The following is a 26,129-nucleotide window of genomic DNA, read 5'->3' on the forward strand; positions in this document are numbered from 1 at the left end:
TTTAAAAGCTCCACTTGGTAGAAATTCAACAGAGAGATGGGAACAGCGTGGATGGCGCTGGCCGAGTCAGGCAGCAGCCGGGGCACTACTGCAACACCGAGGACCCCGCCACCTCCTCCCTCCTCTGGGTTCCAGTCAGGATGGAAGAAAAAACGGATTTTAGACGAGAAGTTACGCCAGCCCTGGAAAACTCAATAAAGTCTCCGTGCGTAAAAGAGGTGTTCCAGAGGCTGGTCATTTGACGTCAAGATGGGCGATGAAAAAGTCTCGCTAATTCCCAGGGATGCAGATGAAAACGCAGAAGGGATGGGGTTGGCCTCTCATGAGTGGCAGCTTCATTAGGGTAGATGTGAACAGCATTTGACGCACTGACACAGGGAGCCAGACTCACATTTCCTTTCCAAAAAACAGCTCTTGGTACAGGCCCAGAGAGAGGGAACGACGGCACGACCAGAATGAAAATGGGCATCCATTGGATTTTTTTTCCCCCTTTTCAAACTGACTATAAGTGTCTAACAAAACACATGGCTGGAAAATTCCACCGACTCTTAGCCTTAGCCTCACTCTGCTCTGCCTCATCAACTCTCTAGATGGCTCCCAAAGCTGCTGCTGCCTCCTATTTTCCAAATGGGGAGCAGCCTTTGGTCCGGGGCATCTTTTGTCCTCACGCTTCTCCATCCACGTGGATTTGCTTCCTTGGTGAGCTCCTCCAGCCCAGGGCTCTCTAAACACCAGCTATATATATGTTGACAACTCCAAGGCTGGGCACGGAGGCTCATGCCTGTAATCCCACCACTTTGGGAGGCCAAAGCAGGCAGATCACTTGAGCCCAGGAGTTTGAGACCAGCCATGGCAACATGGCGAAACCCTGTCTCTACAAAAAATACAAAAATTAGCTGGGCGTGGTGGCGTGTACCTGCAGTCCCAGCTACTTGGGAGGCTGAGGCAGGAGGATCACCTGAGCTCGGGAGGCAGAGGTTGCAGTGAGCTGAGATCACACCACTGCACTCTAGCCTGGGTGACAGAGTAAGACTCTCAAAAATAAAAATTAAAAAAAAAAAAAGTTGACAACTCCCAATTTTCCATTTCCAGCCCAGACCTTTCTCATGAAGCCTGACTTGAACATCCATCTCCCCTGGAGCTTCGCCACTCAAGGATCTGGTGGACATTCCAAGGCGCGTGTGCCTAAAACACAGCTCTTGATTTTCCCCACAAGGTGACCCTCCCGCAGCCTTATCCTTACTCCATCTTTCCATTTGTTCAGGTCAAAACTTTGAAGTCTTCCTTAACTCTTCTCTCATCCCCAGTCCATCGGAGAATACACCTTCCACACAAGTCTCAAATCCAACCACTTCTCACCACCGCCAGGGGCTACTAAGCTGGCTTGAGCCACCAGCTGCTCTCACTTGGACTGCTGCAACAGCCTCCTAGCAGATCTCCCTGCTCCCACCTCTGCCCTCAAAACCTGCTCCCAACATGGAAGCCAGTGGGATTCTTTAAAAACCTAAGTCACAGATGGGCATGGTGGTACACACCCGTATTTGCAGCTACTTGGGAGGCCAAGGCAGGAGGATCACTTGAGTCCAGGAGGCTGAGGCTGCAATGAGCTATGAACCCACCCCTGCACTCCAGCCTGGATGACAGAGTGAGACCCTGTCTCATAAATAAAATAAAATAAAATAAAATAAAACCCCAAGTCAGACCATGCCACTGCTCTGCTAAAAACCCTCCAGTGGCTCCCCCATTTCACTCAAAGTCAAAGTTCTCTGATGGCACAAAGTTTTACATGATAAGTTCCTCTCCTACCCCCTCTGCCCCTCCTCCCTCCCCTCCAACTGCAGACACTCATACCTGCAGGCCTTTGTGCTGGCTGTTCCCTGCCTGTAACACCCTTTCACCACATATTCACTTGGCTAACTCCTCCAATGACTTCCTGGTCCTCAATCAAACGTCGCCTTTTCAAAGACTCCAATGCTGACCATCCTACTTCATGATACAACCAGCCTCCCCATATCCAAACTCCCAACCTCCTTTAACCTGCTTCAGTTCTTTTTCCATCCCAGTTCTCACCTTCAAACATTCCATGTCATTGGCTTATTATGCTCATGGCCTCAGAGGCAGCATGATGCAGAGGAAGGAGCCTGGACTGGGAGCCAGGAGACCTGGGTTCTGGGCCTACCTCTGCCCCTCACATGCTCTGGGACTCTAGGCACGCCACCAACCTCCACTGGGCCCAATCTGAGCATCACTCAACTGTTAGGTGTGGCACTGCGGGCTGAGGATTCACAGACTATGGGCCACGTCTGTGCCACCAAGAGGCTCTGGCTAGTGGAGGAATAGGCACACAGACTCCTCAATGGCTAGGTTCATTGAGGCTCAGTGCTATTCCAGACATAGTTCTGAGCAGTAAGAACTCACGTAGTCTCTACCTAACACCTCTCCCATCATCAGATACAGTTATATCCCCACTTACAGATGAAGACACGAAGTACATGAGGGGTTAAACACCTGCCCACGGTCTCACCAACAGATGGTGGCGGAGCCATTTTGTCTTGGCATCCTATCTCTGGAGGCTGCACTCTCCATCATGCACCTCTGCCAGCACGGGGCAGCAGTGTGGCTCAGGTGCAGGTGAGAAGCAAGCACCCACAGCAGAGGGGCACAGCAGGAGAGAGAGGAAGAGGGAGATCGGGAGGGCCTCTGAGAACAGGGGACAGAAGGACAAGCAGGCATTTGCCAGGCAAATGGGACCATGGGGAGGATTTCAGGCAGGGAGGCCTGAGGGAGCTAGGGCCAAGACGCTTGAACTCTCCTGGCAAGTCAGAAACGCCAGAAGTGGGTGGTCGGGCCAGAACACATGGCTGAAGAAAGACTCCAGGAAGGCCAAGGACGAAAAGGTGGGCAGGAGCTGATGCTGGATGATCTGGTAAGTCAGCCTCAGAACCTGGACTTTATCCTAGATGTCATTACTTCCTAACCCTGGATACACATTAAACCTCTGGGAGATTTGAAAAATGCCAATAGGTGCTAGAATCGATGGCCTAGTGGTAATAACCCTTGTGCCAAACTGTAGCCTGCAACTACTATGTCCCAGTAAAAGGAATCACAGCTCCTCTGAAAAACAATGGATCTAGTACAAGATGAGCCCGGAACCCTGTGTCATATCAGACAGCAAGGAGACTACTGATAACTGCTGGGGCCCAGCCAGGGACTCAGAAGCCAACCTGGAGAGGCCCCCATTAGCCACTGATGAGATGATGAGCATCAGTCAGGATAATGACTATGGTGCAACAATACACCTGCAACATGTTTAAAACCACGAGTTAAAAACAGTTACTGCTACTGGAGGATGGTAGTGAACCAGTTTGGTATTTTAGAAACATTAACGCAGAAAAGAATCAACCATTTCCTCTATGAACTTTACCGCTGGCTCACCACATGGTCATCAAAAGGAAGTGCTTCTGTTGGCAAATGAAGAAGGAATGGCAGAATTAGAATGCTGCCATGTTGCAAGCCCTTGTTAATTAACAGATGCAGGTACAAACTAGCAATAGCTGCTACCATTTCAAAAAGAAAGACAACCAGATGGTATATGCCCCCTAATGGAAGAACATGAAACCACTGAGGAAGTCGAATCCCACTCCACCCTGCAAAAAGGGAAACTGAATTTGGTCAAGTTTCTAGATCCAACAAGCAATGTATAAGAAATATAGAGGAGCCTGGCCGGGTGCGGTGGCTCACGCCTGTGGTCCCAGCACTTCGGGAGGCCGAGGTGGGTGGATCATGAGGTCAGGAGATCGAGACCATCCTGGCTAACATGGTGAAACCCCATCTCTACTAAAAATACAAAAAATTAGCTGGGTGTGGTGGTGGGCACGTGTAGGCCCAGCTACTCGGGAGGCTGAGGCAGGAGAATGGTGTGAACCTGGGAGGCGGAGCTTGCAGTCTGCTGAGATCGCACCACTGTACTCCAGCCTGGGCAACAGAGCGAGACTCCAACTCAAAAAAACAAAAGAAAGAAAGAAAGAAATATAGAGGAGCCTGTTAAATGACACTTAGGGATAAGAATACAAAATTCAGACTGTGGGAAGCTCTTCTGTAGGAACAACAAATGTATTACAAAGGGGGATGGATGGTTATGGGGGAGCCTAGAGTCAAGAAAACATCAACAGATCACAATGTGTGGACCTTAGCCAGACCAATTCAAACAAATACACATAAAATGTACGAGAACATTGGCAATCTGAATACTAACATTTGATGATAGGAAAGAATTTTTTAAGCTGTGATACTACTATTTTTTAAAGAGCGCTTATTCAGAGATACATAGTGAAAAGTTCACAGATGAGATAATATGTGAAATTTGCTACAAAGTGTTACAGAGTGGAGGATGGAGGAATGGATGAAAGAGGATTGGCCATGAGTTCATAATTGTGGGTTCATAAAGGTGGGGTGAAGGGTGCCTGGGGGTTCATTACACTATTCTGTCGACTTTTACTTTTTATAGCTTGAAATTTTCCATAATAAAAAGTTATAAAAATACTAGGCCCCACCTCCTGAGATTCAAATTAATTGGTCTGGGCTTCAGCTCAAGCTCTGCTGTGTTGTTAAGGCTCCCCAGGTGTTTCTGATGCCCAGCTAAGATTGAAAACTACTGTAATCACTCATCCAAGAGGCGCCAAGAGCCTGCCCGAAGCCCAAGGCAGAGCCTCCCCGAAGCCCAAGGCAGAGCCTGCCCGAAGCCCAAGGCAGAGCCTGCGGAGGGGAGGGAGCTGGCCTGGGCAGGGTCAAGGAGCCAAGCACATGAGCCTGATCAGGTTGGGGAAGGATGAGGAGGGGAAGGCATCAAAGAGTGCAAAGATTTCAGGCTCAGGTGACTGTAGGGTGCTGGTCACTGGAACAGGTAATGTCTCAGGGCTGGTAGCTTTGGGGTCCTGGGAGAAAGTGCTGAGTGCATTTGGGACTTACTGACTTTAAGGGGGCCTTTGTGACTTCAGTGGAGATGTCCAGTGGGCAATTTGGTTTGTGGGTCTAGAGATGCACATCAAGATCTTGAAGCAGATACAGAGACTTGAAACCCTAAAGGGTTGTCCCCCAAACTGAGAAAGAAGTCGGGATGGCTGCAGCCAATGGTGGCATGAGGGCCCTTCAGGAAACAGCAGCCTCTCGGCCCCTGCACTGGGGGGGAGGGGAGGGGCCTGGATGAATTCCCACCCTTCATGACCGCTCTCCACTCCTCCTCCTCCCCTCTTGTCCTCCTTCCTCGGATAGAAACCCAAGGGCAGTTGGCTGAACCGAGGTGCCCAGGCTCCCCGGGCAGGTGCAGAGGAACTCCTGACTATTCCACAACCTGTCTTAAAAGCCCATGCAATCAATCAGCATTTGTTAAACAAACGAATAACAAGCACATCTGAAGGAAGACTCCATGTTGTCAGGCATGTCACCCATGCCAGAGCCCAGTGGAGCCACTGGTGTCAGACCAGCTTGACAGCCATGCGCTTCATTTGACATTTGAGTGCCCATAGATGCAGGCACTGTGTGAGGCAGGTGTGAACAGGAAGCCCAGGGTCCTGCCCTCAGGGAGCTTGCATTCTAATGGGGAAGCAGACAATAAACAATTGTACAAACACACAAAAGCTTTGGAATTCTATAAAATGGGTTCTCAGCTGGAGGAAGGGGCCTCGAGATCCAAGAGCTAGGCCTAACTTCCCCAGGCACTGCCTCCCATAATAACCCAGGCTTCCAGAATCTAAGAGCTGATAGGGTTCCACTTTATAGCAACAGCAACTAAGGTCCAGAGGGGAGGGGGCCCACCCAAGGTCACCCATGAGTTTAGATCCTCAGACAATTTTGCATTCCTAATCAAAGTCTGTAGTGGGAATTTTGTAAGCAGTGAGTTTATTCCTCACTCTTCTAACCCATGAGATCTATCTTTTCCTTTGAGCCAAAACAGTCACTGATCACAGAGGACCATAGGACCATCCCTCAGGAGCAGGAACTTACCACGGAGTCCAGGAACTGAATGTAACACTCCAGCCCAGGCCTGGTTTCACAAAACTGCCGGAAAAGCAGCCTCCCGATTGGCTGCTTGTCACATAAACTGCAGTAATCTCTGTCTGGAGACAAGAAAAGAAGAATGTGATGAGACCCAGGAGAAGGCCAGACAGGGCGTTCCTGTCATTCCCACACCTGGGTTCAGAGCCCTAGATGGATGGAGGAAGGTGACTGGCAAACTCCCAGAACCCCTTCTTCATTTCATGGTCTCTGCAGAATCAGAGAGATGTCAGTGTAGAAGAAGGCACCAGTGATGACCCAGCCTCTACTCCCCACCCCACACGCCCGGTCCAATGCTCTGATTTCTGTATGGACATGCCAGCAGTTCTGGGGACTGTGATTCCATCTCCTCGGTGGCCATTAAGCACATCACATTCTCTGATTACAGTGACTGGATAAGGGTGGCAGGCCTGTAATGTGAGCCAGTCGAATCAGAGTGGACTGCAGACTCCCTGGGAACACTGGAGCAGAGGTGCTCTCTTCCTCTGGAGGTCATGGTGAGTGGGTGTGAAGCCAGGTGCTGCAACAGTGTTCTTGACACTGCAAGAAAAGCCGCTACGGATGAGCCTGACACATCAAGGAGGTGAGAGCTGGGAAATTACAAGTAGAGTTGGTGCCCTGGTGATGTCATGAATCTCTGGATCAAACCATGCCTGTAGCTCAAACCACATCTGAAAAGCTAATTTATGAGACAACACATTCTCCTTGTTTAGGGCAGTTTGAACATTTGTAGAAATTACTTGTAATTCAAAGCATCCTAATGGATACAGTTTTCAAAAATCATTTTTGCCCAACTGGAGAAAAGCCCAGTCTAGGATGCTTCAAATTATGAAAACCCTGCCTTTTCTAGTTAGGCACTAAAGGCATGGAGACAGGAAGTCACCCGCGCTTACCCACTCAATAGCCAAGAGGGTTCTGAAGAGGAAATAGTGCAAGACTCCCACCAAGAGGCCCAGAGACCATGGTGTTAGCCAACAATTTGCTGTGTTACTTCAAGCAGTTCACTTGCCCTCTCTGGGCCTCTGTGTTCTCCTCTGAAAACCAAAAGGGCATGCTGGAGTTGGGATGGGGGCCCTTTCCCTTTTGGTTCTTCCTGCAGTGATGCTAAAGCCTCTCCAAGAAGTTCTCTCTGGCCAGGAAGATACTCAAAGGAACCACTGAAACATGCTGCTTCAGGCTCTCTGGAGCACGGAACACTAGGCCATCGATGTTGCAGCTGCACGGGACACAGTCGGATGAGTTCGTGGGAAACAGGGAAGAGGGCGATAGAACCTGGGAAGGAGAGCAACTTGCAGGGAAGGGATGACTATAGTCTACCTGGTGTAGAGGAGCTAAATACCATCCCCCCCTAGAAAGGATTTCTCTTGAGATATGCCAGGCAACAAGGGGATATGAACACAACCACTGCGCTGGCACACTTTTGATTCTTAGTCTCAAAATGCTTATCCACAGGATGTAAAGCTATGGCTTGCCGGGAGGGAGGATCTCGTGGTATCTGTGAGTGTGAGTGTGGGCTCTGGAGCTAAACTGCCTTGGTTTAAATCCCAGCCCATCGCTCACTGCCTGTGTAACGTGGGGCAACAGGCTTGACACTGCCCCTCAGTTGTCTAGTCTGTAAACTGCGGACGGTAAGCACACCTAACTCCTAGGACCATCCTGAGGAATGAATGAGACAATACATAGAAACCACTCAGACCAGACGCTGGCACATTAATAAACCCCATTTCTCATCGTTATAGATGTGATAATTTGGTCTGTTCCATCTCCCTTTCCTTTAGGGAACCTCCTTTCTCCCAGTCTGCACCAATTCAACCCAAGCCTCTGAATCTAAAAGGGGAGCTGACGCCTCCCATGCTACGGAGACAGGCACGTGACTCAGTCATAGCCAATCAAAAGGCCTCTGTCTTCTGGCCACAGTGCTAAGGTCACGGATGGACACGTCACTTAGTCACAGCCAATCACAGGCCTCTCTCTCTGGCCATAATGACGGGTTCAAGGGTGGCCATGCCTCAGTTCTAGCCAATCAGGTCAGGGCCTGTGATCCGTGGGGGCCCTGGAATCCTCCCAGGGCTTTTGCCAGAACTTCCAGGAAAGACACTGTCTGTTCCCTGGGATGCCAGCAGGGCTCTTGGGGATGACTGGGCAGCCGAGGGCTGCTGAGACTGCATTCCCCCAACGCAGCGAGAGCCCACGGAGGTGCAGCCCGCACACAAGCGGAGATGAGCGGAGAGAGGAGCCCCGAAGGCAGCCCCACCCTCCCGGGCATTTATTCACCTCATGGGGACACGGCCTCAGCACTCCGCTGTCTGCCTCCTGGAATGGAAAGAGCCGCGGCCAGGTCCCCTTCTTTCATGGGTAACCTACCTGAGGGCAGGGGTTTTTTTGGAGGAATTCGCCTAGTCTAAGTAGCGTATGTAGAAGAAGGCACTCTAAAACGTTTCATTCTCTCCCGAATGAGTATTTGGATCAGCGTGGATGAGCAACCTGCCAAGTCCCCTCTTGGCCCACTCTCAAATGGTTTTGTGGCTCCAACTAGCCCTGGACTGCAGCCTAAACTCTGCCCTTCAGCCGTGGGCGCAGTCTCCACCGCACCCAGCACAGATGGTTCACAAATAGCCACTCCAACAAGCATTTAGCCTCAGTGTGTGCCAGGTTCTGACGGGGAGGGGTACCTAGGGATGTGGTCCCAGCCCGCAGGGAGCTTGGACTCAGATTGGAGAGGTCAGCAGGAGTGTGCGTGGGTGAACAGACAAGATCTCAAGTGACAGTAATAAAATGTCAAGCTAGATGAGTGTGATCATCAGCCGCAGTAGGGAACCTGGTCTCAGCGGCCTGTGACAGGTCTGCAGCCTGCACCTGTTAGCGCAATGCCCTGCCGATACAGCCTGCATTCCCATTGCCTCCCACTCAACACAATCCCCCAAGGGGAGGAAAACAAATCTTTGCATCCTTTCCCAATCAGTTTTTCCCAGCACAAACACAGAACCAAAGTAAATTACCTTGTGTCAAATTCCATTTTTATTCAATTATGGGAGAGAGCACCATGCTGCTTATGTGATTTAAGCAAGGTACCCCTCTACCCCCACCTTTTCCAAAAGCAGTTTTGAGATTTCATGTGCCATATTGTGATCCCTTAAGGGTTCATTTGACAGATTTTTTTTCTCTCCATATGGCATTTGCTGTCAGTATGGAAACAAGGCCGTTATAAACTCCCAGCACAGTAAACACCATGCGATTCCGACACAAGCTGTCAGCACCTCAGTTCCGAGCCTCTCCCAGCTGTAGAGAGGATCCCAGGCAAAAAAAAACTACTCGTTGGAAGCCTAGAGAGAAATAAAAGGACCAGTAATGATCTTTTTAGATTTTTTCCTTCACCTCAAATAAAGATCAACGGGTCCATTTTCTGAGCAAGCACACACACAAAAACAAAATCATTCCTAGTGCAACATTTACAGTTCCTATAGAAATGGATAAGGAGGCCACAGAAGGAAGAATACGAATTTGGGAATGATCAAGGTGACAGGAGGAGGCGCAAATCAAAGTTCTTGATGTATCAAGAGCAAACCCGAGGTATAGGTTGCTTCTGGAAAGTCAATGACATTGAAGTTGGAAGCATGAGAAGCTCTACGATACATGCTTGGAGTGGACCCTTTCTGATCTGTTTCAACAGAAGCTGGCAATGTTGCTGAAATCCAGCTTGGAAGGGGGCCTGCCCGCAACCTTTCTCCCAAGTGTGGTCTGTTGGGGTTGGTGAGGAGAAACACCTAGGACAAGGGCAGAAGACTTTTCTCTCTGTCTCCAAATCTATCTTTAGGGGTGGGAGAACACTGGGATGCTGTACACACAGGCACACACACACTGTCCACACACACGCACGCACATACACACATGCACGCGCATACTCTTCTAGAACATGGAACTCCTGCTTTCCATGTGCCTCATTGATCTTTTCCTCCAAGCCAGAAAGAGGCTGCTTTATGTAAGACATTTGGGAGTAGTGGCCAGGCACGGTGGCTTACGCCTGTAATCCCATCACTTTCAGAGGCTGAGGCGGGTGGATCACCTGAGGTCAGGAGTTTGAGACCAGCCTGGCTAACATAGTGAAACCCTGTCTCTACTAAAAATACAAAATAATTAGCCGGGCGTGGTGGCAGGCGCCTGTAATCCCAGCTACATGGGAGGCTGAGGGAGAAGAATGGCTTGAACCTGGGAGGTGGAGGTTGCAGTGAGCCAAGATCATGTCATTGCACTCCAGCCTGGGCAACAAGAGTGAAACTCTGTCTCCAAAAAAAAAAAAAAAAAAGACATTAGGGAGTAGGGTATGGGGAGCTCCTCGACCCCTAAGTATCCACAAATCATCCAGCCATTCTAACTTTGTTATTTTGGGTCCTTCATTCACTCAACAAACTCTTTTCCAAGGTCTCCTGCTTTTTGATACTAGAAGTTTCCTGTGATGTTAAGGATATCTTCTTGAATTCAACACGTGGGGATATGTGGGTGGGTCAGTGGGAAGAGACACATCTTATACCCACTGGCAGGTTACTGATCCAGAGACAGGCTTGGAATTAACAGCTGGCCAAGAATGGAGGACATCATCTCTGTGATGTGACATTTGGAAGAGGAAGGTGACTGGGAAAGGGGAAGGGTCTAGAAAGCCCATCATAAGCCGCAGGGCACTGAGCTGTGCCCTTGACTAAGGAGCAGAGTGCCCTGGGAGGGGCTAGGCCTGCTTATGCACACAGGAGGGTGCTGGGAGATACACTGGGAAGGCAAGCTGGACTCACACAGGAAAGGGCTGGACTCTCAGGCCAGGAGTCTGGAATGGATTCAGTGTCTCACTGGTAAATCAATAATTTAGAGCAAAAATGATTCACGTGCAGTCCACAGAAAAGGGGACGAAAACGGGGTGGCAGCAAGTCTGAGACGTTTACAGAGGAAGTCATTGGTTTGAGAGCTATTGCGGCCTGTGGGCTCAGGCCCCAGCTTTTGGGCAGGGAGGCTACCAGCTCCTGTGGCTGGGATCCTGCTTCGGTGAGCAGCTGGACTGAATTGGCTTCAAGAAAACGACATGTGTTGTTTGTTTCTTCAAGGGATTGACACTCCCCACCTCCCCGGCATGCCCACAGCTGGCCTGGGAAGGCGGGATTGCCACACCTTCCTGCAACACACTGAATTCCAGCCTTGCGCTCAGACAGAACCACGTCTACCCAGCAGGCAGTCCCTTTAGCAAGGTACCAGACACTTGCTTAGTCCTTGTCCTTAGCAGTTTGCTCACCGGCCAGCATGAGAGGGAGGCACATTCATGGATAACACTGGAAAGAGAAGCCACATAGCAATGTCTATGTAACAAAACTGCATAAGTCAATTGGGAAGTGTCCTGCAAGGTGTCGTGGCAAAGGGGGCAAGACACCCTCTCATGATGCTGGGTCAGTTTCAGGGATGGTGGCCATGGAGAGCACACTAGAATATGGGAATGGGCAGGCAATGCAAGCAGGGGGAGAAGCTGAGTCCAGATGAAGAAGCGGGAAAAAGGTCAAAGCCAGAGAGAATGGGTCTTGAGGTTGGGAGGAGGGGCAAGGAGAAGCTACGATGGGGATGTGAAACCTCCAGGTGAGATGCCAGGAGACCTGGAGGGTGTGCTGAAGTGTGGGAGAAGGTGAATTAGGACAAGAATTCTGGGCTAGGTCTGAGACCACCATAGGATGTCACTGAGTGGACCTTCAAGACTGTCTTAAAGAAAACAGACAGAAAGTGGTAGGTCACTTAGGGATGGGAGGTGAGGCGTGAAGGGGCGAGAACCAGCAAGTAGTGTTGAGTGAGTGGTCAGCAAGTGTATTAGGCCATTCTTGCATTGCTATAAATACCTGAGCCTGGTTAATTTATTAGAAAAGAGGTTTAATTGGCTCATGGTTCTACAGGCTATATAGGAAGCATAGCACTGGCATCTGCTTCAGGGGAGGCCTCATGAAGCTTACAATCGTGGTAGAAGGTGAAGCAGGAGCAGGCATGTCACACGGCCAGAGGAGAGTTGAAGGGGAGGTGCCACACTGCAACAACCAGATCTCACAAGAACTCACTATCACCAACAATGAGGGATCTGCCCTCATGACCCAAACACCTCCCACCATGCTCCACCTCCAACATTAGGGATTACATCTCAACGTGAGACTTAGGCAGGGACAAATATCCAAACTGTACCAGCAAGTACGCTTCCTTGGTAATGAATGTAACTGGCTGAAAATCCACATATTAAGACACATGCACATACAATAAGCAACACACATCTTGGAGGCCTGGGCACAGCCAACTCACTTCCAATTCTGCCCTTCCCAGGACAGGGCTGACACTTGCCAGGTTGTCAGCCAACAGAGGGTACATCAACCAATAGAGGGCACAGCAAGACAAGGGGCCCCTGTCCTCACCACCTTCACCTGGTGAGATTTGGGTGCTTGGGAGAGACCTTGCTTGCCTCTTAGCCTATTCTTATTATAAGCAACTAAAGATACCACACCCCAGGCCTGTTGCCAAGGACACCACAGTGGATGAGCGCTGGGCAGGGGTCGGTCTCAGTTCTGCCATCAATTCTCTGTGTAACCTTGGACAAGTCACTTCCCCTTTCTTGGTCTCAGTTTCCTCATCCATAAAATAAGGGGGTTCGAATAATAACTTCCAAGCCCCTTCTCAACCTGGAAACCTTCTTGGCGTGCCAGCTTCACAAATGCAGATGATTACAGGGACTTGGACCAGATTCCAAGGTCAACCCTGGAGGTCAGTTTTAACCAGGATTCCAAAACCTGTTTCCATCCAACCCCAATAGGGATTCCTGATCTGGCATCTCACCCCCTGGTTCTAAGGCAAGGGTAGGCAAACTTTTCTGTAAAGGGCTAGTAGGAGATATTTACTACTAGCCATATGGTAGTAGTTTGAGGGCCATATGGTCTCTTTCACAACGATTCAGCTCGCTGTTGTAGTGAAAGCGTCCGCAGACAATATGCAGGCACACTCGTCTTATTGCACGTAACTTTATTGTCTTTGCAAATATTGCATTTTTTATATGAGTTGAAGGTTTGTGGCAACCCCGTGTCGAGCAAGTCTATCCATACTATTTTCATTTCCCCAACAGCATGTGCTCACTTCCTGTCTGTGTCACATTTCAGTAACTCTCAAAATATTTCATAACTGTGAACTCATCCCACCTGGGAGCCTACTGAAAATGCAGATCCTCATTCCCCCCACCCCACTTCAGACCTACTACATTAGTCTGTTCTCATGCTGCTAATAAAGACATACCTGACTGGGTAATTTATAAAGGAAAGAGGTTTACTTGACTCACAGTTTCACGTGACTGGGGAGGCCTCACAATCATGAGAGAAGAGCAAGGGACGTCTTACATGGTGGCAGGCAAGACAGAGTGTTTGCAGGGGAACTCCCCTCTATAAAACCATCAAATCTCATGAGACTTATTCACTATCATGAGAACAGCATGGGAGAGACCCACCCCCATGATTCAATTACCTCCCACAAGGTACCTCCCACACATGTGGGAATTATGGGAGCTACAATTCAACATGAGATTTAGGTGGGGACACAGCCAAACCATATCACCTACTGACTGAATCAGAATTTCACTGGTAGGGCCCAGAAATCTGTGTTTTAACATACTCTCCAGTTTAAAGCAGTGCTTTTCCAGCTATCTATGGAAAAGAACCAGTTTTTTAAATTTCCAATCCATCATGGACTGATACTTTTGTAAATCTCACATGGTTCACAACTTTCCATGTGAGTCTGACAACAGCCAACTGCTTTATAACCTGTTCCACAAGATGAGTCCACTGATCACACACCTGGATGCTATGGCCACATCGAATTGCTATGAGTGTTTCTAAGCATCTCTGTACTTATCACAGAGCAGTAAAATCAGTCCACGAACCGCAATTTGAACTGCTCTAGAAACACAAGGTCTTGTATTCCTTTCTTTGGAGAGTCATCCCTTCCCCTATAATAATTCTCTGGGTGAGGCCACCACCAAGGTTGGAGATGAGCACAGGGCCCAGGCCTTACCAATCTGAGTCTTTACTTGAACATTTTTTGGCACTCTAAGGAAAGTTCCTTTTTCTTTATCTGAAGTCTTAAACTCTTAGGACCATGTAAGCCTGGAGTTGCTGGTGGTTATCTTGTGGCCATATAGAAAGAACCTGTCAGAGAATGAAGTCAAAACTGTAGAAAGTAGAATAATAGTGTCCTGATGATGTTTGAGACCTGGATCCAGCCATATCTGAAACCATGGGATTTACCCCCAGACTTTTCAGTTACATAAACCAACAGACTTCCTCTAACCCTTAAGTTAGTTTGAGTTGGGTTTCAGTCCCTTGCAATTTATTGGTGCTGAGTAATAAGCCTTCAGACGTAATGAGTATTTGGAAGACTCAAAATGAAAACCTATATGCAAGGGCTTTGCAGTAAAGTGCTACACTGTCAGGACACCAGAGCAAGATGGGGCAGTACTATTAAAGAACTTCTGTCCTCAGCCTCCACCACGAAGTTGGATCCTCATGGATATTCTAGAATGCCTATATCTACGGCTGACTAGTACATAGTTCAGAAACACCAAAGCACTACCCACGCTGCCAATATCCTAAAGGCAAGCAGGGTTGCCTTGCTTGGGTGAGGACTTCTCCAGAGCTAGCACAGGGTGGCAAACAAGCACAGGCTTGGGTCTGAATCCTACCTCCATCCTCTAGCTCAGAGGTTTTCAGCAGGGGGAAATTTTGGCAATGTCTGTAGACAATTTGTGTTTTCACAACTGTGAGGTTACTACTGATAAGTGGGTAGAGGCTAGGGGTATGCTAAATACCCCACAATGCACATGACAGCTCCCTGCCACACATAATTATTCTGCTCCTAATGGCAATAGTGTCTCCATAGTGGAACAGCTCTGGATGGCTGTGTGGTTTTGGGCAAGTCCCTTTACCTGAGGCCATCAGAGTCAGCTGGTTGCTGCTGGGGATTGGCAACAACGCATGTGAGCACCTGGCCCAGTCTCAGCACACAGTAGGTCCCACAGAAACAGCAGCCATTGGACAGATCCTATCTCCTCTATCAGACTCAGGAAATGATGAGTTTTACTTCTCCGATGATTGAGAAAGGAGATAGGAGGTGGCTGGTGAAAAAGGAAACTTGACTCTCCATTAGCACCAAAGCAGGCAGGAGTTCCCCACTGTCACCGAGCCCTTTGGCCCTGAGCTCCGGGAGGGCAGGGCAGGGCAGGGCCATGACAGCCTTCTTGCTCTTCCTTCGAGGCTCCTTCTCGGAAGCAGGCCACATGTGTCCCACCAGCACATGCCCGAGGTTCAAATCTCATAACCCAGTCAATCCTTCAAGACTCATACCCCCAGCAGACTGAGAAACTGGAATGATATTGATAGTGAAGATAAATAAATGCTGTCACTGTTTTCATTCTTTTCGAGTGACATGAAATGGGAACATACTTTCTTAATTAAGAGCCTGCAGTATGTGGACTCTTGGAGGGCAACCAGAGTTTCCCAATAGGAGGCGGCGAGGACACAGGCAGTGAGGGCGGCCCAGCTTCCCTCGGATGGCCACGGGGCCTGAGCACAGCCAGGCCCTCCCACTGGGCTAGGGGAGAGTGGGCGGCCATCCCTGGGGACAGGGAGCGGGGAGAAGCTATAGCCCGGGTGCGGGGAGGGCTGTCCACCCCACTGAAACCTGCTTGGGACTGTGTGCATTGTTGCCCCAGGCATTCCTAGAGCTCGGGCCAAGGAAAATACACGTTCAATTTCAGAAGTAAGAGCAAGAACAGAACGCGGCTTCCTGAGGAAATGGAAATGCTAACACCGGGGCCCTTGGAAATGAAACCACATGTTGATTGTAAAGGTTGTGAGGCTGGAGTGGGGCGGGTGGGGGGGATGAGGGGGTGGAGGGAGGGGGGTGTCCAAAGGGAAGCCTGGAACCATCTCTCCACCAACTGAAGGTTTATTTTATTTAACTTCATTTTCCCAAAATACCAGGTTACTGGGGGGCTGTGGCAGGGAAGGGGGTCCCCGATAGATCCTAATGCAATTTAGGAAACGGACATGGGGAGAGAGGATCAGACAGAGGCTGCCAGCCCTCCACTCTGTTGTATTTCAGGTCTGAAACAATAAACAGAGAAGTGATTCGAAAACAGCTTTCTCTTAAAAATTCCTGCCAAAGCTGGAAAAAACAATCGGGCGTTTGCTCCGAGGAAAAAAGCTCTCTGACGTTTGAAAGGCGAGATGGCATCACGGATAACAGCAGAGCTTCCCAGCCCGCCCCTTGGAAGGCGCAGGAGAGGAAAAAGGAAACATTTGGTACGTGGTTAGCAACAGCTGAGTGGCCTTCTATTACTTCAAGAAAGATATTTTTGTATGAATAAAAAATGACATATGGCGTGTCACACAAACACACCCAAACCGAGCCCTGCCATCTTCCTGTGCCGTTCATCCCCCTCATTCTGGGCTCTAGTTTTACCGAATGTCTTGTGCTTGTCACATGTTTCTGTGGGATCGAAATTATTAAGCCCAAGTCTCACAAAGTTTGGTGGCACTTGGAGAAGCCACATGTGAAACCACTGAATCACAGGGTGTCTGGGCCTGGGCTGCCAGGCAGGGGGAGTGTGGGGGGACAGTGGGGAGGAAAGAAGGCTGTAGTCTGTGGGTCTGTGCAAGGAAGAGAAGGGTGGGTGGAAGGGTGCTTGTGCAGGCCCCTGCCTCTCTGATGAGGGTCCAGGTCTCTGGCTTGAAACCATCAGATGCAGTCAAGGAGGTATCCAGGAGTCTGGGGAAGGGCTGCAGGCTAAGATGGACAGGACATGGACTATACCATCACCATGAGCAATAATGGAGCCCCCAGAGTCAGGCAGTGACCTCTATCATCAAGGACAAAAAAAGCAAACAATTTAGATATCTCCTTGCAGTGGGAATGCGCAAAGAACTGGCTGGGTAAATGGAGGGTCAGGGGTGGGGGTGGACTGAGGGAACGGCAGGGCCACATAGCAGGTAGATCCCGATGCTGGACAGGCAGTTGCTGGAAGGGGCCTGGCGTATCGGAAAGAAGGTCCAAAGCACTGTGCTCTGAGCCCTCTCCTCTGCCTGGAAGCCCGGCAGGCTCACTGCAACCTCCACTTCTGTGCTAGCCTGGGGACACCAAAGAGGCATCCGCAGAAAAGGCACCTGGCGCATCAGCAGTGCTGGTGCTTTAAGATCCGGGGCAAAAAGGAAACACACCCATGCATGACCTGTGGTTGTTTATATTTTTCTAGATTTTCAAGTTTTTACAAATGAGGGGAAAACAGCTCTCCTAAAAGCACAGCTGCAAAATCACTGAGATTAGGAAGAGCCTGGAAAGCAAAGAACTGTGACTGCCAGACAGCTCTCCTTTCCGTGCGGGGCCTGGGGAATGCGCAGGTGCTCAGAAGAACTTCGGGTTTGTTTTACCCTGAGTGGCCTGTGGCGGGACCTTCCAGTGAGCCGGGACCGGGCACCTGGCACAGCCTTGGTCAGTGGTGACCATTGTTTGTGTCTTGAACACCCAGGGCCTTTCCTCACCTGTGCTCCGCCTAAAAGCACCTGGGATGCCATCCACTTAGACGGACATTCTTTCTACAATCTTTTTTCTCCTTGTAAAGAAATTTCATCCAGATACATGCAGTTTTAGAAAGTGAAACTCCTAGGCCACACCCAGACCAACTGCACCAAATCTCCAGGGCGTCGGTATTTTCTTAAAAACCTCCCTAGGTGATTCCAACACTGCATTAACTGTAAGGTCCAGTTCACCATTTTATCCCGACCACCTGGATCAGTGCCCGGCCCAGGCAGGAGCACAGGTGTTTATCTAAAATGAATGAATGATTGAACAAACCAACAAACAGATCACTGTGACAGGGAGGCCACACGCTTCCAAACTGGGGAGTATACATCTCCAGCCCACTTTCTCCTGATGCTCTGCCAGAAGTGAAGGCCTCCCTGAACCAAGTGGATGATGAGGGCTGTGCCTAAGGTGGCTTCTGTCCAAGGGAACGAAAGGGTCAGCATGGCTCCCTAGGCTCAGGTCCCTGGGTGGAGGCAAGGCTGGGCCAGGCTGCCTGCTGCTCGGAGCTGCAGCACAGTAAGCCCAGAGCCCCCAGAAGTGAGGCGGTCTGAGCCCAGGGGTCCTGCCTGGCACGCCCCTTTCCAGAAAGCACACCGGTGCATGGGGCTGGGGCTAGGAGACTGGGCTTTGCGTCCAGCTCCACGTCTGACCCTGCATGACCTCTGACCCATCATTCTTCTCTCTGGACCTTGGTTTCTCCTTTTACAAAATAGGGCTGATGAACAAGGGGGGCTTAAATGCCTCCCATTTTGGTAGCCTCACAGGGGGGCTGTGAGCCTGGTGGGAATGGAGACATTACAGGGCATGGGGCCTTTCTCCAGCATCAGAGCCCAAAGCAGCGTTCACCACTGCTGGGGATCTTTAAACCCACCCAGCTGCCATCCCCCACCCCCACCACCACCCGCAACTACAATGTGGCAATACAGCTGGAGCAACACAAGCATGAGTTTAAAGGCAGCATTTCCCAGAGGCCTGGGGCTCTGAGGGGCGCCAAGGAGCCCTGGCTTTCATTTCAGGAAACCTGGGAGTCGTTACTTCCTCTCAGTGCCTCAGTGTCTCCCAAGTGCATTTCAGGTTGACTTCGTATGGCAATGCCCAGCCCATCCTTCTTGCACGCTGCCTGCCAGGGAGGACTGGGAGCTCATCTTGCCTTCCAGGGCCCGGGGTCTGGCTTCCCCTGGAGCTATGAGCTAATCAAGCAAAAGCCATGGAGGGCCAGGCCAGGAAACAGCTGGGCAAGCCAGGGACCAAGGCAAATAGCAGCTTCCAGGCAGACCTGGCTCTTCCTGCCCTGGCCCTGCCGAGGCACCTGGCTTCTTCCTGGGACACTGGCCGGGGTCTAGCGAGGATCACGGCTGTGCTGGCCAAAAGCAGCTGGAGAAATGAATGCCTCGGAAGGTGGAGGCAACTGATGGTCTCCTGAAAGTCCTGACGTCTCAGGGTCCCAAGACCCCCAGCCACCCTTAATCCTCCCAACATGATCCCCATCAAGGGCTCAGCCAGCCCTGGCATGTGCACTCACAGGGACAGGAAGCACTTCACCTGCAGAGCATCTAATACTCTTTATCAACACCATGCTGCGAGGCCATTCCCATTTCGAGACCAAGCCTGTCTTTCTGTTATACTGCCCTTTGGCTGTCATTCTTGGGATGCAGAGGACAAATGTTTGAAAGCAATTATTCTGTGCTCTTAGAGTCTTAGTAGATACAGCTCCAGTTCTCCCAGCCAACCAAGTGACCACACCCCAACACTGTCTGCCCAAGAACAGGGCACAGTGGGTTTAACTCGCTGGGACCCAATCTGGGTCTTTGGTGATTAAATGTCAAACGACATCAACTCTTGCCAAGCCTCCTTCCATCTTTTCTCAGCTTGGCCCCAGACTCAAGAAGGGCTAGGATTGGTGTCCTGGAGGAGGAAGAAATGGGTGTTTCACAGGCACAGGAGCTCACCAATGGCCACACTCCAGATGAGAGATGGGGGAGAGGCACATTGCTTCAGCAGAATCTAACACAGGGAAGGCCAGAGCTTAGCAGAATTCTAGCTCGTGGTATCAGGATTTTCGACACGGATATTTATAGAGTTTGCTAGAGCTGGTTTTCAGAAAGAAATGAGCTTTGGTTCAGACAGTGGCCTTTCCACTTTGCCACCTGATGTATTACAATAATAATAATGGAAACAATAGCAGCTAACATGAACGAGGTGCTTCCTGTGTACCAGGCACAATGCTAGGCACACTACATGCATGTCTCATGCAATCCTCACAACAGCCCTCCAGAACAGGTGCTACCATCAGCCCACATTTTAGATGCCTAAAATCGAGGTGCTGAGAATGAAATGGCACAAGGTCACAGGGCTAGCAAGAGGCAGAGCTAGGATGTGAACTCAGCTCTTGCTGACAGCAGAACAATTATTCTGCATCTTTTAACTTTTAAGGGATCCATGGCAGCAGCAGACAAAGACTCGGGACCCTGAGAGGTGGATGACATCACACCAGTGGCACCATCTGGCAACCTCTAGGGGTCCACGGTGGGGAGGAGGCACTCCTGTCACCTGGATGTACCAATGACCTATTGGTCAATCAATTTCCTCAGGTCCAGGTGTGCTCCAGCCTCCAGGATAGAAAGACATGGGAAAGCTGTGGCAGGTCTGGGGCTGGCTATCAACTGGGCCTCAACACCTAGTGGCTGGGCCAAGAGAATGATCTGGAATGCCCTTCCTTCCGTTGCTCTTCCCAAAAAGAAAAGCTGAGTCAAGTAGCTGCCCCTCCCCTGCCCTGAGTTCCTTCAGTTCTGTGAGCTGCACCACATGTGTGATCATGTAACTGATGTGCTGTCTCACACCTTCGCCGGCTGTCCTGAGAGCTGGCCTTGCCTCCCCAACTAAGCTGTAAATTCTTCTCTCCTCCGCCACACCCTTTGCCTCCCCTGTAGAGCCCAGGACAGTCTGGACACTTATGAGGTCACCAATTGATGAAAGCAGGAGCAGCCATGAGAAAGATATTCACCAGGATCCTGTTTACACTTCTTTTGTCAAAACAAATCCGTTGCTCCTTTAAGGGTGTGTCTTAAAGTCCCCGGTGTCCAGAAGTAAATGCTTGGCTTTAATAGGGTGTTGGAATTGCATTTCACAGCACATTCCTGTGCTGAGAACTACACCAGGGCAAGTCCTTAAGCCAACAGGACAGAAGCCCAAATGGAGTGGACCCGACTTGGAGCAGGCAGGGACCAGGTCGCTTTGTTCCCTGCACATGCCGGTACCCAGCACAGAAACTGGCACAGAGCTGGGGCGCAATAACGTTTGACCAGTGAATGAATGAATGAATTCATGACCCAACAAATCAACTGCAGCTGATGGCTGTATTATAACATACTTGTTTCCAAATTTCTCCCTGTGCTGGCCCAGGCTGTGAACTGCTACACAGGAAGTGGAGCGCCTTCTCTGCACTGACATCTTCATCCTTTACGGCCCAATAACGTCAGAGCCTAAGAAAGGGTGTGTTGAGGGGAACATGGTCATAGAGCTTGTAGAAAACCGAAAAGAAAGCTAGTCTGATGGCTTCATCTTCCTGGTGGGGAAACTGAGGCTGGGTAGGGGAAGGCTTTTGTCTTGTTCATCACCCCAGGGCATGCTTAGCCTCCTGCCTAGCTGCTCTAGGCCCTAGATCATTATGAACAGCGTGGGGAGGTCCTTTATTAAAATTCAAAGACCCTCACCCAAGGGTCCCACCCAAGCCTGGCATAGAGACCCCTATTCAGGTCTTTCCAAACCCCCTCCCAGGACCTGGCATTTTAACCGCCATGAAGCATAGCTGCTTCTGTCAGCCTGAAGGCCTGTGATCGATGCCACACAGGTGTCTCATATAAATCTTCAAGGGCTGTCTTTGCATAGAGCCAAGTAGACGTTTTTTAATCATCAAGAGGGGAAAAAAGCAACATGCCTCATGCATTTTCATTTTTATCTAAGTAAAAGAGCACAATTTGTCAGCGTGCAATACCACTGCTTGCCAAATACCACTTATTTTAAACTAAAGCTTTCTCAGCTATACAAATACAGAATACAAGCATGGAGAACCTAAAACACGTGCGTTTCTCTCCTTCTTTCTTTCTTTTTAAAGAGTCCCACATATCTCATAACTGTCTAGACCTCGTAAGCTCTGTCTCAGCCTGGGGCGCTGCTGCTCCTTGTTAATGCTTTTCTCTTCCCTCCAACTGCCAGGCTTGAAACAGATCTGTAACTGACACTAAACCTGATAAGTAGCTCCTCACTTACTCAGCACAAGAGAGATAACTGGGAAAAAGAAAAAAATAATAATTGGGATGATCAAAGAATATGATTGTGGTGAAACCCTTATTTCTAACTGGTCTAAAAATGTAACCCATAACGGCTGTTTTAAATTACTCCTTGCCAAGAACAACATTCAGATGATTGAAAAATTCCAAACTGGAACCTCTTATGCTTACTTATTTTTCCTTCTGTGCACCTGCACGGAGAAAAGCTTTGCTCAGAAAATACAGTCATAGAGACAGGCAAATTTTAAACTCCTCATATGCAGTATGCTGCCTTTGAAAGCCCTTCAAGGATGCCTTCATGGGGGCCCGGGGTTCTGAAAGGTCAGACTGTAACTGCATTTTGTACTAGATAAGTCAGGGCCAGCTAAAGTGGGCAGCTGGGGTACAGCAGGAGGTAGGCAGAGACCCTTCCTTGCAGACAGCCTTACTCGGGGGCAGCAGCTGACAAACACGGACCTACAAGCAGCTGCAACCAAATTCAGAAAGTATATGGCATGGCCCAAGCAACCACCACCAGGACAGAGATCCAGTTCCTCCCAAAGGTGGCTTCTTACAAAATTTCCATTCTGGAAGCAAAGCTCACAGATGTCCTTCAATCTTGGGGTTAAGCTCCGGGAGCCAAAAGGATACCCTGAACCTCTGGTCCAGCCCAAAGAAGTTGCAGAGCTCCACCCCCAAGAGAATCCCTCCAGACCCAGCTGCCTTCTGGCTATTGGTGCCTCAGTTCCCAGCCCCCTTAGATTCGCATCCAGGATTGGGCTGGGGTTGGATCGGCAAGGCCGGCTCCCTTCTCCCTCCCTTTCTTTAAGATGGATTTACTGAATCCTGCTTTGCGCCCTACACTGTGCTAGGCCCAGAGAATCCAAGGATCAGCAGAAATACCCACCACCCCTGCCCAAGGATCTTAGTCTAGCTCCAGACTCTTCTTCTTTGATGCTGACCTAGATGTCCTCCAGGAGGAGGTAGTGAAGAGGGAGAGGCATGAACCCATGCATAGTCCTCCTGGACGCATATCCCAGCTCCACCTCTGGGACAGAAACACTAGCTGTTACCCAATAGCTGTTCATCATGTTTTCTATAGTAATAGGTCTCCTGTTTTTAGCTCCAAAAGAAAGACTTCCCCGCCACCTCTGCAGCTAGGGGTGGCTAGGTGACCAAATTTTGACCAATGGAATGTGAACAGAACAACAGATCCAAGTTAGTTCTGAGTAACACCCTTAAAGGGAAAGGGTGTGCCCCTTCTTCCCCTCCCAGCTTCCCTCTTCCCAGAGGCTAGAATGTAAACACAGTGGGCACCATCTTAGCCCATGTCAACGAGGGCAACATTGTAAGGCCAGAAAGAGACTGGGAACTGAGTGACCATGCAGACAGAGTTTCCATAGGGTCTTGCAGCCCTAGTAGACCCCAACCCCAGCACTGTTCCATGAGGGAGAAACCGGCTTCCACCTTGTTTAGGTCAGTGTAAGTCTAGGTCTTTGCTACAGCAGCTGAACCTATACTCTGCCTTCTACAACCATGTACTAGCTGCATGACCTTTTCTCAGATTTACTTCCCCGGTCCTAGAATAGAAATAGTAATAGTATGACCGATCTAGAAGGTACAGGTCAATCAAGGCACTTAGCACGGCTCCTGGTGCAAGGTGGGTCCTCAGAAACTACTGTTTGTTTTTTTCTTTTGAGACAGTTTCACTCTTGTCGCCCAGGCTGGAGTGCAGTGATGCAATCTTGGCTCACTGCAACCTCTGTTTCCCGGGTTCAAGCGATTCTCCTGCCTCAGCCTCCCGAGTAGCTGGGATTACAGACATCTGCCGCCACTCCCAGATAATTTTTTGTATTTTTAGTAGAGACGGGGTTTCACCTTGTTGGCCAGGCTGGTCTTGAACTCCTGACTTCAGGTGATCCACCCGCCTCGGCCTCCCAAAGTGCTGGGATTACAGGCATGAGCCACCGCGCCTGGACAAAAAATACTCTATCCACTAACATCCTTGCCAAAATCCCCTATACCCACCTTCTTCACTTGCCAACCAGGAAAGAGTGTGAGCATAGGCTGCCAATAACGGGTTAAGTGGAACTGAGTGTTCACCAGCTTAGTCTCATCTACTAAATCTGGATGAGTTTCAGATGCTCCTGTGCCGTGGCTTGGGATACAGATGTTGCTTCAAACACAATGTACCCACCTGATCTTCAGTCTGACCCATGGGGCTATAATAAGGCTCCAAGGGTCCCATCCTTCTTGGGCAGCTGCAGCACTCAGCAAGGAGAGGAGTTTCCCAGAGGAATTAAGGTCCCCAAATCTCAAAAATCATGTGTTCAATTCTCAAGGTGGTGACCCAAAATGCAGAACATTCTTCCTCCCTGTGAGACACTATTTAGTCTTCCTTCCCTGTGATATTGAAAGGACATTTTATGAAGAGTTATAGCTTAGATGCAGGAAGGCTCTGAAGTCAACAGAATGGTCTCTGCTGTCTATTACATAAAACAAACACCCTGGTTCCAGGAACTCAAGGCAACACATTAGGAATCACATTTGTTTTCCCAAGATGGGAGAGTTGCACAAGACTGCCCTTGTCCTAGCCACATCAGGCCATTCAGACTCAAGTGTCCTAGGGTTCCCCAAGGGCACAGGCAAAGGGTGATCCTAAACTGGCCATGCCAGCACCTGGGATGACACTGACTTACTTACAAGGAACAGGAAGTTTGGTGGTGAGCATGAACTTAATGCTCCAGGCACACCTCCAGCCAATCTTTGACCCCAGGCTATGGCTTTATCTAAATGATTAAACACCAGATTGTCATAGGGCTACTATCAGCTTCCTAAGAACTGACTTTATTCTTTAAAATACTATTCCTTCTTGTAGTAGCATCACCTCCAATAATCACAGAGTATGGAGGTGGGACAGCTTGCAGCTGGTGAGCACACTTCCTAAGGTCAAGGCTGCCTTTCAATTCTTTTTTTTTTTTTTGAGATGGAGTCTCGCTTTGTCACCCAGGCTGGAGTACAGTGGTGCAACTTCAGCTCACTGCAACCTCCACCTCCCAGGTTCAGGCAATTCTCCTGCCTCAGCCTCCCGAGGAGCTGGAATTACAGGTGCACGCCACCATGCCTGGCTAATTTTTGTATTTTTAGTAAAGACAGGGTTTCGCCATGTTGGCCAGGCTGGTCTCGAACTCCTGACCTCAAGTGATCTGTCCGCCTTGGCCTCCCAAAGTGCTGGGATTACAGGCATGAGCCACCACACCCAGCCTTTCAATTCTGAACCCCCTCTGTGCCTCCCCCACTGGTGGGCACCCAGCATAGGCCCCTAGCCAGGATTCCTCTCACGTCTCCTCAGTGGCGTGCAGCACAGCTGTCCTTTGAAATCCGCTTGGCCGATTGCTTAATTAACTTCTTCCCTCAACTTCAACATAGAATTGGAGCACAAGTCCTGGTCTGTCTTATCCATGGGCCCCAGTGCAGAGAACAAGGGCTACTACGCGGCAGGTTCTCAGAAGTGAATGGATGAATGAATGAATGGTGGTCAGGGCTTGCTAAGTAAGAGAATGGTTGAATCATGATGGCCTCGAGACCTCCCCATCTAGGCAGTCAGAGAGCAGCGAAGACCACCAGACATCCAAGTGGGGTGGGGATTCTGCTCATGTTCCCACACCAGGCACCCAGACACTCACAAGTGTTTAGCACCTGCCACGAGCCACACCTCTGATGCGCCATTCTCTCCCTTGGTTCCACTGTAGGGTGGACAGCACTGCCCGGTCCTGCTGGACAGAAAACCAGGGCACAGCCAGTTTAAGGAACTTGCCCAAGGTCACAGTGCATCAGTCAAGGAGCTGGGATCTGCGTCCAGGTCTTTTTGGCTCCAAAGCCCACAGTACTCCCGGGGAGCCAGAGCCCACCTAGCCAGGAGACCTTCCCAGAGGCACCTGCTGTCCCAGAGACTCACCCTTGGGAGTCAGAGGGAGGGAAAGGCAGCGACTAACACTCCCCTCAAGAGGAAACCACCGTTTCCCACCAGAGAAGCAGCGGCCAAAGGCTCAGAACGCTCAGGGCCTCCCTCTGGCAGGGAGGGAGCTGTGTTCCCAGGGTTCCCAGCATCCCCACAGGGCCTGGGAACAGAGCATGACCCAGAGCAAAGGGCCCCGGGCCGGGTGCGGAAGAAGAGAG

General features: G+C 50.0%; 1 protein-coding gene across 8 annotated transcripts in view; it reads right to left on the reverse strand.

The window, feature by feature from the left end:
* Positions 1 to 26,129, reverse strand: part of GRK5 (G protein-coupled receptor kinase 5) — a 248,281-nt gene that overhangs the window by 68,230 nt on the left and 153,922 nt on the right. For 5 of the 8 annotated variants that reach the window (XM_055247300.2, XM_063625175.1, XM_063625163.1 and 2 more), the window contains one exon: positions 6,004 to 6,116. In XM_055247300.2, coding sequence (XP_055103275.2) covers positions 6,004 to 6,116 — 113 coding nt within the window. Of the gene's footprint in view, positions 1 to 4,968; positions 5,031 to 6,003; positions 6,117 to 21,052; positions 21,165 to 24,147; positions 24,166 to 26,129 lie in introns of those variants that run through there. The other 3 variants (XM_063625183.1, XM_063625185.1, XM_063625189.1) reach the window with 3 other exon arrangements.

This window comes from Symphalangus syndactylus, chromosome 2 (assembly GCF_028878055.3).
Source record: "Symphalangus syndactylus isolate Jambi chromosome 2, NHGRI_mSymSyn1-v2.1_pri, whole genome shotgun sequence".
NCBI classification, from domain to species: domain Eukaryota; kingdom Metazoa; phylum Chordata; class Mammalia; order Primates; family Hylobatidae; genus Symphalangus; species Symphalangus syndactylus.